Genomic DNA, 15,614 nt, shown 5'->3' on the forward strand with positions numbered 1-15,614 from the left:
TCAGAAAGAGCCAATATATACATACAGTGTAGGTTTAAAGCCAGCAAATTATATGATTCTATGAAAACAATTTAGGTTGGTGTTCTATATATCCTAGCATAGATCACCAGAAACTGGTTTCTCTAATTTAGGGAGGGATACAGGAACTTTGAAATTTCCATTGTTCAAAGAGTTATGAAAACTTTTAGGCAGTCTGCAAAGGTGAAAACAGAAAAGAAGGAGGGGAAGAAGGGACGAAGGGAAGTAAGTTACATTCGTTTTGTATGTATATATCTACTTGAATTATTAAATCTCAGAGTCTGTTTCAATGAAGAAAAAGCAATGAGGTGAATGGAAAAACCTTCAGAAAAGATACTGTCTGCTACAGTATAAAGAAATTCAATTCAGCCAATATAGCCAAATGCTAATGGTAGTTTGCCAAATGCAAACTACCATGAAGCATACATAAATGAGTTACCAGGGTAGCTATACACAACTGTTCTAATATAAAGCAGTAATTTTCAACCAACCTTTTCTTCACTTCAGATGTTGTGTAAATGCATTACTTATTCATAGATACACCCAAGTCTAAGTGTAATTCCTTAATCCCACTACATTCACTCCCATCCATAAAACCTTTTATAAAAAATGGCTAAGGACACCAATTACTAATATAAGAAAAGGGGGATATCATTACAGATACCATGGACATTAAAAGGATAATATGGAATATTCTGGAAACTGCCCACAAATTTGATAGGCTAGATGAAATGGACCGATTTCTTGAAAGACACAATCTGCCAAAACTCACACAAGAAGAAACAGACCATGTGAAAGGCCTCTGTCCAATAAAGAAACTGAATCAATAATCAATGAACTTCAAAAACCAAAAGCACCAGGCCCATATGGGTTTACCAGTGAATTCTACCAAACATTTAAGGAAGAATTATACCAACTCTCTACAATCTCTTTCAGAGGCTAGAAGCTGAAGGGAAACTTCCTAAGTCATTCTATGAGGGCAGATTACCCTAATACCAAAACTGGACAAAGACACTACAAGAAAGGAAAACTACAGACCAATATCTCTCATGAACACAGATACAAAAATCCTCAACAAAATGTTAGCAAATCAAATCCCAAAAAGTACATAAAGAATTATACACCACAAACAAGTAGAATTTATCCCAGGTATGGAAGGCTGGTTCAACATTCAAAACTCAATTAACGTAATCCATCACACGAACAGAGTTAAGAAGAAAAATCACATGATTGTATCAATAGATGCAGAAAAAGCATGTGAAAAAACCCAACACCCATCATAAAAACTCTCAGTAAACAAGGAATAAAGGGGAACTTTCTCAATTTGAAAAAGACTAGGTACAAAAAAATTACAGCTAGCATCATATTTAATGGTGAGAAACTCCCAACTTTCCTATTAATATTGGGTACAAGGCAAGCAGGTCCACTCCCACCACTCCTTTTCAACATCATGCTAGAAATCCTTGCTAATACAGTAAGGCAAGAAAAGAAAATAAAAGGTATACAGATTGAGAAGGAAGACAGGAAACTGTCCTTGTCCACAGATGACATGATCATCTACGTAGAAAATCTGAAAGACCAAAAAACTCCTGGAACTAATAAGCAATTATAGCTAGGCTTCAGGATACAAGGTTAATACACAAGTGTCAATTGCATTCCTATATACTAACAAACAAGTAGAATATGAAACTGAAAACATAATATCACAGCACAGCAAAGGAAATCATCAACAAAATGAAAAGGCAACCTGCTGAATAGGAGAAAATATGCGCAAATCATATATCTGATAAGTTAATATCCAAAATACATAAAGAACCCATACAACTCAAAAGCAAGAAAAACAATTTGATTAAAGAATGAGCAGAGGATCTGAATGGACATTTTTCCAACGAAAACATACAGATGGCCAACAGGTACATAGAAAGATGCTCAACATTACTAATAATCAAGGAAATGTAAAAAAAAACCACAATACCATCACATTACCATTACACCCCCCAAAATCAAACACTAAAGTATAAATCTAACAAAATATGTATAAGATCTACATGAGGAGAACTACAAAACTCTGATGAATGAAATCAAGGAACTAAATAAATGGAGTATACTCCATGTTCATGGATAGAAAGACTAACAGTTCTTCCCAACTTGACCCATAAATTCAATGCAATCCCTATCAAAATCCCAGCAAGTTACTTTATGGATACTGACAAACTGATTCTAAAGTTTATACTGAAAGGCAAAAGACCCAGAATAGCCAACTTAATACTGAAGAAGAACAAATCTGGAGGACTGACACTACCTGACTCCAAGACTTACTACAAAGCTACAGTAATCAAGACAGTGTGGTACTGGCCAAAGAATAGACAAACGGAACAAAGGAAAAGAACAGGAAGCCCAGAAATAGCCTCTCATAAATATAAGTCAAGTGATTTTTAACAAAGAAGCAAAGGCAATACAATGGAGCAAAGATAATCTTTTTAACAAATGGTGCTGGAACCACATGCAAAAAATGAATCTAGATACAGACCTTACACTTTTCACAAAAATTAACAAAATGGATCACAGACCTAAATGTAAAACACAAAACTATAAAACTTCTAAAAGATAACACAGGAGAAACCCTAGATGACCTTGGGTATGGTGATGACTTTTTTTTTTTAAGATACAACACCAAAGATATGATCTATGAAAGAAATAGTCGATAAGCTGAACTTCACTAAAATTAAGATTTTCTGGTCTGCAAAACAAAATATCAAGGTAATGAGAAGACAAGCCACGGAATGGGAAAAAATATTTGCAAAAGACATATCTAATAAAGTACTGTTATCCAAAATATACAAAGAACTCTTAAAACTCAACATTAAGAAAACAGCCCAATTAAAAAATGGGCCAAAGACCTGAACAAACACCTCACCAAAGACATACAAATGGCAAATAAGCATATGAAAAGATGCTCCACAATATACATCATCAGGGAAACACATTCTTACTATATGATCCAGCAATCACATTCCTTAGTACTAATCTAAAGAAAGCTGAAAACTTATGTCCACACAAAAACCTGCATACAGACACTTATAGCAGCTTTATTCATAACTAACAAAACTTGGAAGCAACCAGTATGTCCTACATAGGTGAATGGATAAACCCTGATGCAACCAGACAATGGAATATTAATCAGCACTAAAAAGAAACAAGCTATCAAGACATAGAAAGACATGGAAGAAACTTGAATGCCTATTACTAAGTGAAAGAAGCCAAACTGAAAAGGTTACATACTGTATGATTCCAACTATATGACATTCTGGAAAAGGCAAAACTATGAATACAATAAAAAGATCAGTGGTTGCCAGAGATGGGGTGGGGAAAAGAGGTGAATAGGCAGACCACAGAAGATTTTTAGGGCAGTAAAAATACTCTGTATGATATTATAATGATGGATACATATCATTATACCATAGTACAAACCCACAGAAGGTACAACACCAAGAGTGAACTCTAAGGTAAACTATGGACTTTGGGTGATTATGATGTGTCAATATAGGTCATCCTTAGTAAAACAATGTACCATTCTAGCAAGTGATGTTGATAATGGGGGAGGCTATGCATTTGGATAGACTGGGAATACATGGGAAATCTCTGTACCTCTCTCAATTTTAGTTTGTAAAACTGCTCTAAAGATAAAATCTAAAATAAAAAATGATCAAAAATTCCCAAATATGAAAGACATGATTTCCAAAATATAAAGATCAAGCATTAAAAGTAATGGATGAAAACGGTTCCACAGCAAAGCACAACATTGTACAAGTTCAGACTGTGGTGACAAAAAGAGATGTTCATGCTTGAAAGAAAAAAAGAAAAAACAGCTCACATGCAGTATCGATCAGGAATCATAATGGCTTAATAAGTCTTCTCAACAGCAATTGTGAATGCTGGAAGAAAATGGGATTATTCTGAAGGAAAATAATATCTAACCTTGAATTCTATTCCCATCTAAAACCTAATAGTAAGGTTAAAAAATATATATATTGAAGGTCTATTTCCCATGCACTCTTTTTCTCAAGAAGCTACTAAAAGCCATACTTCACAAAAGAGGGAATAAACTTTGAAACAGAAGGACAGAAGATACAGAAAACAAAAAATCCAACACAGCAGAGAGGGGAAGGGCACCTCCAGGATGATGTGTGAGAGACATTCCAAACGGGCATCAGGCATAGAGAGCAACCTGGCCAAATGGAAGAGGTCAGCAGGCACTGAGAGAAATCTCTCTCAGAAGATAAAATGAATACATACCTGATGTGCCTGAATTTCTTGACAGATTACACAATTAGAGAGAATTTTGGAGAAGAATTAATTATAACAATATAGATTGCTAATAAGTGAAAACAATTTTAGATTATCTCTTGGGAATAAGAGAGACTGGGAAAAACTACAAGTGAACTCTTTGGAACGAAGGAAATGTTCTACATCTTAATAAGGCTGTGGATTATTTGGGTATATGCATTTGTCAAAATTGATCCATGTATTTCACTGTATGTAAATTACACCTCAGTTTTTTTTTTAAAGAACAATTATGAACACCAAGGAAAACAAAGTTGTGTAAGAAAACACAATCTAGTATCCTCCACAGCTTAGATATGAATGTCATTTGAATAATAACATGTACAATTAATTTTAATCTTAACAAAATTACAATACAATATAATACCACATTAAGAACCTGGAAGAGGTGTGTATGTGTATAGTGGGGATGGGCTGGAGGTGGCAAAAGAAAGCTGAATCCTCGCCTTCACAGAGAGGTATCAAAAGATAACTCCTAAAACATAAAAATCAAGAAATAACAATAGAAATGTTATTGAAAGATGTGGAGGTAAGTATATGAAGAAAATCAGCTGAAAGAGGTGAAAATAGCTGCCTCTGAAGAAAAGTAAAATAAGATTGAGAAAGAGATGCTGTTTTTCATAACAAACCTTGTAGAACTGTTTTTCTCTTGAAATTTTTAGAATGTATGACATTCTAAAAAACAACTAAAATAAATTAGTAATTAAAGGAAAAAATTAAGTACAATAACATGTAAATCTGCTTGACTGAATATAAAAGAAGTCTGACTCTACTTTCCAAACACAAAAAACTTGAATATCTGAAACAAATTATTTGTGACATAGCTCATAACCAATCAAGAAACCACTGTGTCATGCTGCTGCAACTGATCTCTAATAAACCTAAAATGCCACATGAGATCATAGAAATAAGATGTTTACATCTTATAATTACAGATCTGATCTTTGTCAAACTATCCAGCATACTTGCATACAAAAATGTGGCAACAAAAGCCCTCACTACACAGTGACAATGATCCAAATTGACACTCAACCTACAGTCTCTTGGCTGGTACTGACATCATACTGGTGCCACAATAGTAGCAATGACAAAGCCAATGGATGACTAAGCGAGAACCAAAATTTAAATTTTGAGCCCGTTTAAAATATGGCTTTTGTAAATGGTAAAATTACAACATAAACTATTAAGATTCACAAAATGCATGAACCCTAATCCACCTGCATTATAAACTATGAAACAGTCAATTTTCATAAGGAGGGGAGGGAAAAAGTTTAAATTAAATGTTTTGAAAAGAGAGATGGAAAATTGCTTATAAGATTTACTAAAATATATTTTTTAAACATAATAAGATAACATTTACATGAGAAAATTTCACTGAATTTCCCAAAAGGACAATTACTACTTAAAAACCTAAAAGTAAATTTTGTCAATCATAAAATTTAAAAAGTCAGTATTAAGAAAATGTCAATATCTTTTACAAATGCACAATGAAGAAGTGATGCCCAGTGTCCTCTTTAAAATACCTTAGAAAAACAAGCAAGAAGGAATAGATGAAGCACATGTGGCAAAATATAATAACTGTTGAAGTATAAGGTTCGTTATAACTATTCCATTCTTGTGTATGCTTCAAAATAATTTTTAAAATGCTCACATCCACATCTGGTCTTTTTAGCAAATCTTCCACTTTAGCAACATCTCCATTGGCAGCAGCCTTAACTAATTCTTCATTGAGGTCACCAGATTCTTGGGTTTCAAATAATTTCTTCAAGAGTTGGGAGAGTCTTTCTGTAAAGCATCAAATAAAGCTGCTAATATAGGAGGATCTCAAACCTTAACTACTAACAGACAAGCATTACCCATATGCCTATAATATATACTTTTCCTTTTTTATTATTTCTATCATTAATATTATTTTTGTACTATGCTACAGATATTACCCATGCACATTATAATTACTACCATATAAAGCTGCATTAAATTCGAGCCCACAGTTATTCCCAGTTTATTCCAATTCATGTACTTCAAGTTAACATTTCAGAAAAAGAAGAGTTACGTACAAACTATAATTCAAGATTTAGGAGTCATACCAAAGATATTATAAATGAACACACTACAATGGGAGTATCATAATGATACAGATTGTCTTTCAGGTCTTAAGTATATCATATGGACACTCGGAGCTCAATGTTACAGATCTTAGACTAGATCAACAGATCAATGGTTATGATTCAAAAGCAATATAATCTCTATAATGCCTGGGGAAATATTTTAGGAACAAACCAATTTTCAGTTAAAACTGGATCTCTAAGGGTTAATAACATACTTCAAAGGTGCCAATTGATTGGTTTTGACTAAAAGAAGAAAGAACCAGAGATGTGTTTACATAAACCCTTTCAATATGATTTTTTTTTCTAAATAGCATTTATCAGTAGCAAATCTACCCAGTTCTACTCCTTAACTCTTGGATCTACTTACTGGAAAGGAAAGAAGTCACAAAGTGGGGCAGAGGCCCAACACCTAGTCCACATTACTTGAGAGAAGGATATTAACCATCCTTCACTCTTTCAATTTGTTAAAAGTCAGCCTACTGTGATGCCATCTAACCTCAAGGTAAAAATAACAACACATGATTTAAACTTCAAATACATTAGCAAATTACAGCAGGAAAGACAAGACAGAAGCAAAGAAGTAGAAGCAGTACAAAATAACACTGGAGGTCACCCAATGTTTTCCTTTACTTTCTTACTGTTCACAGTTATAGTTCTATCTTCTTTTCTGGATGACAACAATACACATACAGTAAGCTGTAATTTGCTGTTGAATGAAGTGAGTGTGTATATAAAGTGGGAGCATAAGAAGGAAAGATTTTGGGCATGAATCTACCCAAGTATCCAGCATACTCACATCTCAACACAGCTTTCTACTCACTGTGGCATGTATATAACTCCTATTAAATGACAAGAGAAAAAGTATAGCTGATATGTAAAAATATCCAGAAAGAAAGCCATCGGCTAGCAATAATATTGGAAATAAAAAGAAAATAAAGTAGTCTAAGAAAGTGATGGTTCTTTAGCAGAAAACATAACTTCCGACTAGGAGTAAGAATGTTGAATTTCAGGCATCTCAGATTTGATGTGGAGAAGTCCTTGATATATCCAAGAAAAAGCACATATTTATGGAACTTTTCCAGGGCATACCTCAACCAGAACAAAGATTGTTCATCATATGAAAAAAGCAGAAAAAAACAGAAAACCTTTAGCGAAAATTTAAAAGGTAGTTAATATTCAAGTGAGGTTATGTGATCTAGGAGAAAATCAAGAACACATATGACATTATCTGTATACAAGAACTGGGGAATTGGGAAAGGTTCTAATGTAAACCTTATTACTTTTAGAGAAACATGAAACAAAACATACCACCAGATGCATTGCTAATGGCTGATCCTGCAGATGCCACCTTGGAAACTGCTGCTGGATTATATGTCCAAGATGTTCCACAGACTTCCACCTTTAAATCACTGTCTGAATAAATCTGTTGTACTCGGCCAACTTTACCTAAAGTCTTAAAAAAAATTAGATTCATGTTTCAAGTCTGAAGTATATACCGTAAAAATCAATCACCAGTTTTTACATATTTAAAGTACTAATTTTACTTCACTCCTAATAAAAAAAACCTTTAAAGGATAATCATATTCAAATGGGTTGTTTATTAGTGACAAACTTTAAAGAGTATCTTTAAAAAATATTTTAATAAAACTACATTTCCACAATAATATAAAACAATCATGACAATCTATTCATAAAAGTTCACAAAATCTTGGTTTCTGATATTCAATCCTTTTTTTTGTTAATTTATTTTGTAAATGTATTTATTGATTGATTGATTGATTGTTGACTACGTTGGGTCTTCACTGCTGCGCACGGGCTTTCTCTAGTTGCGGCAAGCAGGAGCTACTAGAGCACAGACAGGCTCAGTAGTTGTGGCACATGGGCTTAGCTGCTCCACGCGTGTGGGATCTTGTGTCCCCTGCATTGGCAGGCGGATTCTTAACCACTGCACCACCAGGGAAGTCCCCAATCCTTTTTTAACCTCATAAGATACTTCTTGAGAACTTGTAACGCAAGTGGTCCAAAATCATCATCAATCTAGCCTAAAAAAAGAAAATCTGATTTCTAAAAAAAGCAATTTAAACCAAAAAGGGCTCAAAGCTTACATCTATGTTTAAATCCTTTTTGGAATCAAGCCTGATTTCAAAACAGAAGTATGTAGAAGTAACATGCTTATTAAATATATGGAGTAAGAAGAGCAATTAGGTACGGAACACAACCAGAAGCAGCAGCCCTCACGTGGTAGGTACTGTTCTAAGAGCTTTATACGTATTGACTCACCTAACACATAAAATCCTGAAAGCTATGTAATCTTATTAGCCCCATTTCAAACTCAGGTCCAAAACCCATTCTCTTATGCACAACAGAATAGCCAATGACAACACTAGAAAACTGGTGATAGTGATAATATCTGACTATTTCCTAACACAGAGGAGACTGCCCTTAAACTTGTTTTCTATTTTGACCTCTCCACAGCATCTGACTCCGACTCTTGAAAATATTCCCTTGATTTCTGGATGACAGCCTAATCTTTCTGCCTGTTCCTTCCCTTTTTCCACTCACTGGCTCCTTTTCCTTCTTCAGATTCCTAAGTCTGTTCATTCTCCCAAACTTTATTGCTTGTTTTTTACTCTACTTTCTTGGAAATGTAATCCACTTGACAACTATCGTCTTACTTCCAAAGACTTCAAAATATACTACTCCAGCCCTGTTTACCCCTCTCCTCGCCCCAAAACACACACCAATTTTAACTTCTCATTAGACATTTTCACCTGGGATTTTCCACCATCATCTCAAACTCTTTGAGGCTGCATTCTTTTTTTTTTTTCCCTCCTTAACTGTTCTTTACGGAAAATCTCAAACACACCAAAATAGACAATTGTATATTGAATCCTCATGTACCCATCAACCAGTTTTAACAATTGTCAGCTCATGGCCAATCTTGTTTTCCCTATCCATTCTCCCCTCCTGTATTATTTTGTCATGTAAACTCTTTTTTTAATATAACTTCAATACTATTATCAACCTATCCCAAATTATCAATAACTATAATAAAATAAACTACTAGTCAGTGTTCAAATTTCTGATTGCCTCACAAATGACAATTTTTTTTAGTTTGTGTAAATCAAGTTCCTAACAAAACCTACACATTTTTTTTCTTTGCAAATTACTTGTTGAAGGAACAGGGTTATTCGTCTTATAAAGATTCATCCAATCTTAATGTTACTAATTGGTGCAGTTTAATAGATTCATCTGTCTTAGTATTTGGTGAGAAACCCTTCAAATTGGCTGCCAGATCGTTTTAACATCACCTAGAAATCTTTGATAGCTTCCTTGCTATCGGGTATGAGGCTCATCTTGTTCACTTCCTGCCAAAGAACTAGAATTAGCCATTTCTCCAAAGAGCCCTGATTCTTCACAGAGGGAAAGGCTATTTCGAGACCATAATCTAGGCACTAAGGTTGGTTATTGTTACAGGAATGGTCACTGTTTCCACGCCTTTTCATGGACAGAGCTAGGAAGTGGAGGGGAGTGCAGTGTGTTTTAAAACAAAGATAAAATAAATCGTGAGTTTAAACACTCTCCCAATTCAAATTCCAGACTACAGGGTCTTTACTTAACCTCTTCTATACTATATCTGCGTCTCTTTTTTACCTCTCTGATAATTCTGGTCCTCAGGGTCACTGGGAATAACAGAATTAGAATTATCATATAACTGCTCATTTGGAAATCACTTGGAATTTCCTCTCTGTATGATTATGCCAACAGGAAACACACTTAGGTTCATTTGTTTCATTTTATTCTCCACTTTGGGGAGTTTCCTTTTTGAACTTAATTTTGTTTTCTAATTGTATAAAATACATGTGATTTCAAATCAAATCTATAAAATAAGACATATTCAAAGATGTTTCCCTTCTACCTTTGTCCCCCATATCATATTATCTTGCTATACATGAAAACTTTTTTTAAACTTTATGGTTAATCCTTCCATTGTTTGCTTTTTTAAATATAAAGTTTATATTAAACTTTATATAGTCCCAATTAATAACTAAAATGCAATCAAACAGCTCATTAAACTCACCATATCCTCTCTGCATTCCCAGCCCATTTTCTGACAGTCATACTTTATCTTGTTAGAGCATATAACCATTATAAACTCTACCGTTTCCTTTATAACTATCATTTAATCTTAGTTCAATAAATAAATATTTATTTAATGATCACTACCAGTCCTTCAGTTGACATTTCTTCAGTCATTTTGGTTGTCTAAAACTAATTCTCTAATAGATTACTCAGAAAAGGCTCATGGGGACTCAATTCTCTGGATTCTTACATTTCACAGTCTACAGCCTTTACAGTACTTGAAAGTCGGTTTGGTTATATATAAAATCCTTAGCTTACGTTTTCTTTCCTTGAGCACCTTAAATAAATGTTATTTCATTGTTTTCTGGCATAAAACATTGAGATCACATTTTTTTTCTTAACAACGATCTGATTTTCTTTCCTTTATAAGTAACTTGGTCTTTTTTCCTAGATACCCAAAGAAATTTTTCTTTTCTTGAAGATTCTATTATTTTACCAGAATATAGCTCTGTGTTTGGTGTTCTGGGTTAGTTTTCCCAGGTATGCAACGTGCCCTTTTAATATTTAATTTCAAATCTTTCAATTTCAGGTAAACTTTCCTGGAATTACAAATTTTAGCATTTGTTATATTCCATTACTTTGGTTTCTGTTTTTTCCTTTTTGCAAGGATTCCCTAATACACATATATTAGATATTCTATATTTGTCACTTTCTCTCAAATACATTTTATCTTTTTGATTTTAAAATTTTTGCTCCTTTTTACCTTCTGTTTCTCTTAAGGCATTATCTGCTGTATTTATTTGCTCTATGTTGCTTCTAGCTTATTTCATTTCTGAAATGAATTTTTAAAAATTCTTTCCTAAGTTCTACCTCATTTCTAATTATGACTTATTTCATCCTTTCATGTCTTTTATCATCTTCTTAATTTTTTACCTCATTTTGAATTATTAGATTTTAGTTTTCTGTGCATATCTTTCTGATATACTTTCATCTGTCGGTGGAGAAGTTATTCTATTCCTTATTCTCCTTTTTCAATAATAACAGTGCATAGGGATTCGACCATGATCCCTTCCAACTTTTGCCTGGATTGACTCTTTCCTTTGTGCCTACTGTCTCTACCCTACTCAATCTGGCTTCTATTCCCAGCATTTTCTCCTCAATGGAGGGCTCTGCCCTGGAAGGGAGATTTGGCTGGTTGGTTTGGAGAGTTTATAGCCCCAGGCTACTCCAGTCCCTTCAGACTTTAGCATGGACTTATTGCTCTCACCCCAAACGGGAGTCTACAAGAGCCCTCCCAGGTTCGGCTGTTGTTATCACATTAATCTACCATACTAACCAATGAATACTCATTAGCTATTCTGGAGTTTCCCCCTTCTCAGGTCCACCTGATGCCCCATTAATTCTCTCTGCTGCCACACAGATGCAGACCCTGTAGCTGTCAATGGTTTATCTTTACTCGTTCACATTTTAAGATTCAAAAGACTATTCTATCACCTGGCTTTGTTACAGATGTTTGTAGCTTTTTCGGTTATGCTAACTAATCTAGTTGTTGACTGTTTTTATCATGAGGATTTGAGAAGATTCAAATCTACGTCGTCACTACTGGAATCCCAGTACTGCCCTCCAGAAATTACCTAGAGGTTTTGCTTATACAGCAGCTTAATATGGGAGACAGGCTTTGAAGTAATATAGATTTGGGTTCAAATTCCAGTTCATTATCTTAGTTCTGATTTCCTCATATTTAAAATAAGGATGTCATACCACCACCTACTTATAATATTCCTAAGACAAATAAAGTTTGTATGTTTATGTATATATGTGTAAACATATATATAGTATGTGCTGCATATGTATGTATACATCATTCAGCACAGTGCTCAGTATAACTAGGCACTCAACAGATGGAAGATGCTATAAGGTGTCACTGATAAGGGGAAAAAACAAAAACATCTTGACTATAAAATAATTTTAAATAGTATATATAGCTCCTATAAAATACGTCCAAAAATGACATTTTAAGTAACACCACACTATACTGAGGCCTGAAGTATATTAATACATTTTTTTAACCAACTTTAATACCAAAAGCAAACAAAACAAAGAGGGATTATATAGAACTCAACTTTTTGGAGAAAAATAATGATTCTAAAATATAGTCCTGAAATACAACTATCACTTATTCAATACCTAACTAAAGCAATAAAAAATGTCAGCATCACGTGCAAACTATGAAATGTCTTTGAATGAAAGCACCACAACAACAGAGATTTTTTTTTTTTCTGTTGTGTTCACTAGTACATCCCTGAAGGCTAACAGGCACACTGCTTCCGCTAAAACATCTGCTGAAGGACTAAGGCAGGAAGGAGGAATGGACTGATGGAGGGACAGGACATCATGAAGGATAAGAAAGGGGGACTGGACAGGATAGGAAGGGGCAGAGGGCAAATGGGGCAGGAGTTGGGGCTGGACAGGAAGAGAAAAACGTGTTGACCAGGACAGGAGACTGGACAACACACCAGGGTGGGTTGGATGTCATATGAAGGGGGTGGAAGGGGAGGTATACATGGGACAGGAAGGAGGTGCTTAAATGGGATGGGACTTGGGAAGACAGGATTTGGAACAGGATGAGACAGGAGCAGGGAGTGGGCAAAGTGGAGAGCTGAAGAGGAGGATATAGCAAGGTGGAAAGGAATGGGATACAGGGCAAGGCAGTAAGGGCAGTTGGCAGGATGGAACAGGTAGTACATAAGGAAAGAGACAGGAGGACAGAAGCAAGGAAAAGATGGAGAAAGAGAAAGATGAATGAAAAGAGGGCAGAACAAACAAATTATTTTGTCACTGCTGAACATTTGATGAAAAATGTATTGAATGACTAAATAAAAAATTAAACTGTAGCTCTTTGGGAGCAAAGCTATCTCAGAAGGCACACATTCTGAGCTGCTCTTGCAGTCTTAAGTTTTAGAGAGGCATGGCCCCAAGTGAGGAGAGCAGCAGTGGTCCAGCACTGCTGGTGACTGGATGAGCATGTCGCTCTCATTCTGGGGTGAAGTATCAGGAAGCCTCTCTGCCTCACGCCAACATTACATTCTCCACTAAAAGCTCTATCGAAAAATATTAACTATAGCTCTTCTTTGGACCTTCCCAGGCTAATCTAACTGAAGTAAGTTAGAAAATAAAAGGCATATATATGTTAAGCTGCCAATGAAGATTACAATTCTTAAAGGATTATGCTAATTTACTTTCTAAAATCAAAGTTTTAAAAACTTTTAAAAACGACATAAACATGGTATATTTCCTAGTCCCAAATTATTTTATATGTACTTACTGGGAGCATAGCTTCAGCCCATTCTCCATGTCCTCTCTGTAGAAGTTTAATTCTTTCCAGGTCATAACAAACTTGTACAAGATCACCCACTTGGAACTGTGAGGGGCCTCCTTCTGCACCCTGAGCAGCATCCCCACTTCGGACAATGTTCGCTTTAGTGAGAACAGCAGGATTGAAGGTCCACCTAAAAATCAAAGCCAAAATTCAACATGGGTAAGTTTACTTAATTTTAGCACAAATTCTTAGTTAACCATTACAGGGAAAAAAGCTTTATAACTCATCAACAGTGTAAAGCAATCCTTTACAATTACATCCTGAATGATTTGTATTTCTTTTTATGATTTTATTATACAGATTTGGGAAAAGAGTTATCCATAATCTCACCACCCAAATATGATACACTTCTGTCTAGCACTTCTGTCTAGATTTATTCGCACTTGCATGTCTTATAAAATTGTTATTAAAAAAAGTAACACACTCAAAAAAAGTAATACACACTCGTTAAAAATTAAAACATTTCATAAACATGTAAAGTAAAAGTGAAAGCTCCATTTCACACAAACACACCTGGATCACCATTCCGCACCCCACTAGACACCACAGTTAATACTCCATTGAGTAGCCCTGCAGATCTTCTATTAATATGCAGAGTGATGGTTAAAAGAGAGTTGTTTTTTTTTTCCATAAATGGGATCATAATATACATATATATATTATTCTGTGACTTCTTTTTCTCAGAGGATGCATCTTGGAACATTTATTTTTCAATGCGACAGATATAGATCTATTTATTTTGATTTAATGGCTACAAAGTATTCCATAGCATCGATATACACAAATGTACTTAGCAATTGTCCTACTGACTATCATTTAAAGTAATTCCACATTTTCACTATTATAACGAACAATACTATAAAAAACATCACTGTATGTACAACTTTGTGCACATGGGGGTCAGTATTTCATTAGAGATTCTTAAAGGAGCCACCTAATCAAAGTATATATTTGTTTACAATTCTGATAGAGCCAAACTGCTCTACAAAGAGTACACTATTTTCCCATACCATTGCAATCTCATGGATAAAAATATTATCTAGTTTTAAATTGCCATGTATGGGTATCTTACATCCTTGTAATCACTGTATCAAAACAAACTTGGACTCGGATTTCTTCCTTCCTATACATAAGCATTTTTCTATGCTGCTACCATCTGCACAACCACCATTTTATTGACTACTTAATATCCCATCGAAAAGTTGTACCACAGTGTATAACACACTTCTCCTAGTCCCATATGGTACTCCAAGGGAAAAAAGGTTCCCTAGTCAAATAAACTTTTACAATATGGCATATTATACCCTCCTTTCCTTATTATAATGGTCCTCAGCATATAAAAGGCTCTGAGAGGTCACAACACACAAAACCCTGCTTACTAAATTCCTATAACCATGTAAACTTTCTTTCTAAAACAACCACAAAGAGAAAGAAGTGCCTCTGATCAGTTAAGAATAAACCTCAAATACAAAAAGTTTTCTTTTTAGTCTTATGAGTCCTGGTGCCCTTTATTTACCTCACTCCCAAAGTTCCAAAATCTACCAAACCTGTGTAGTGCCCGAACAGTAGTATTTACTCAAGTTGTTCCTTCTACCTACAGCGCTTCCTTGCCCAGGTGAAAACCAAATCTTTCAACCTTACTTAATGTAATATGCTCGCTTAAGTTTTCTCGGATTTGCCCA

General features: G+C 34.7%; 1 protein-coding gene across 1 annotated transcript in view; it reads right to left on the bottom strand.

Moving 5' to 3' along the window:
* Positions 1 to 15,614, bottom strand: part of MIB1 (MIB E3 ubiquitin protein ligase 1) — a 113,233-nt gene that overhangs the window by 60,971 nt on the left and 36,648 nt on the right. Inside the window, exons 7-9 of the mRNA XM_065889712.1 lie at positions 13,879 to 14,062; positions 7,779 to 7,923; positions 6,014 to 6,147 (exon numbers count right to left, since the gene is read on the bottom strand). Coding sequence (XP_065745784.1) covers positions 6,014 to 6,147; positions 7,779 to 7,923; positions 13,879 to 14,062 — 463 coding nt within the window. The remainder of the gene's footprint in view (positions 1 to 6,013; positions 6,148 to 7,778; positions 7,924 to 13,878; positions 14,063 to 15,614) is intronic.

The sequence above is a fragment of the Phocoena phocoena genome, chromosome 13, assembly GCF_963924675.1.
Source record: "Phocoena phocoena chromosome 13, mPhoPho1.1, whole genome shotgun sequence".
In the NCBI taxonomy this organism is placed as follows: domain Eukaryota; kingdom Metazoa; phylum Chordata; class Mammalia; order Artiodactyla; family Phocoenidae; genus Phocoena; species Phocoena phocoena.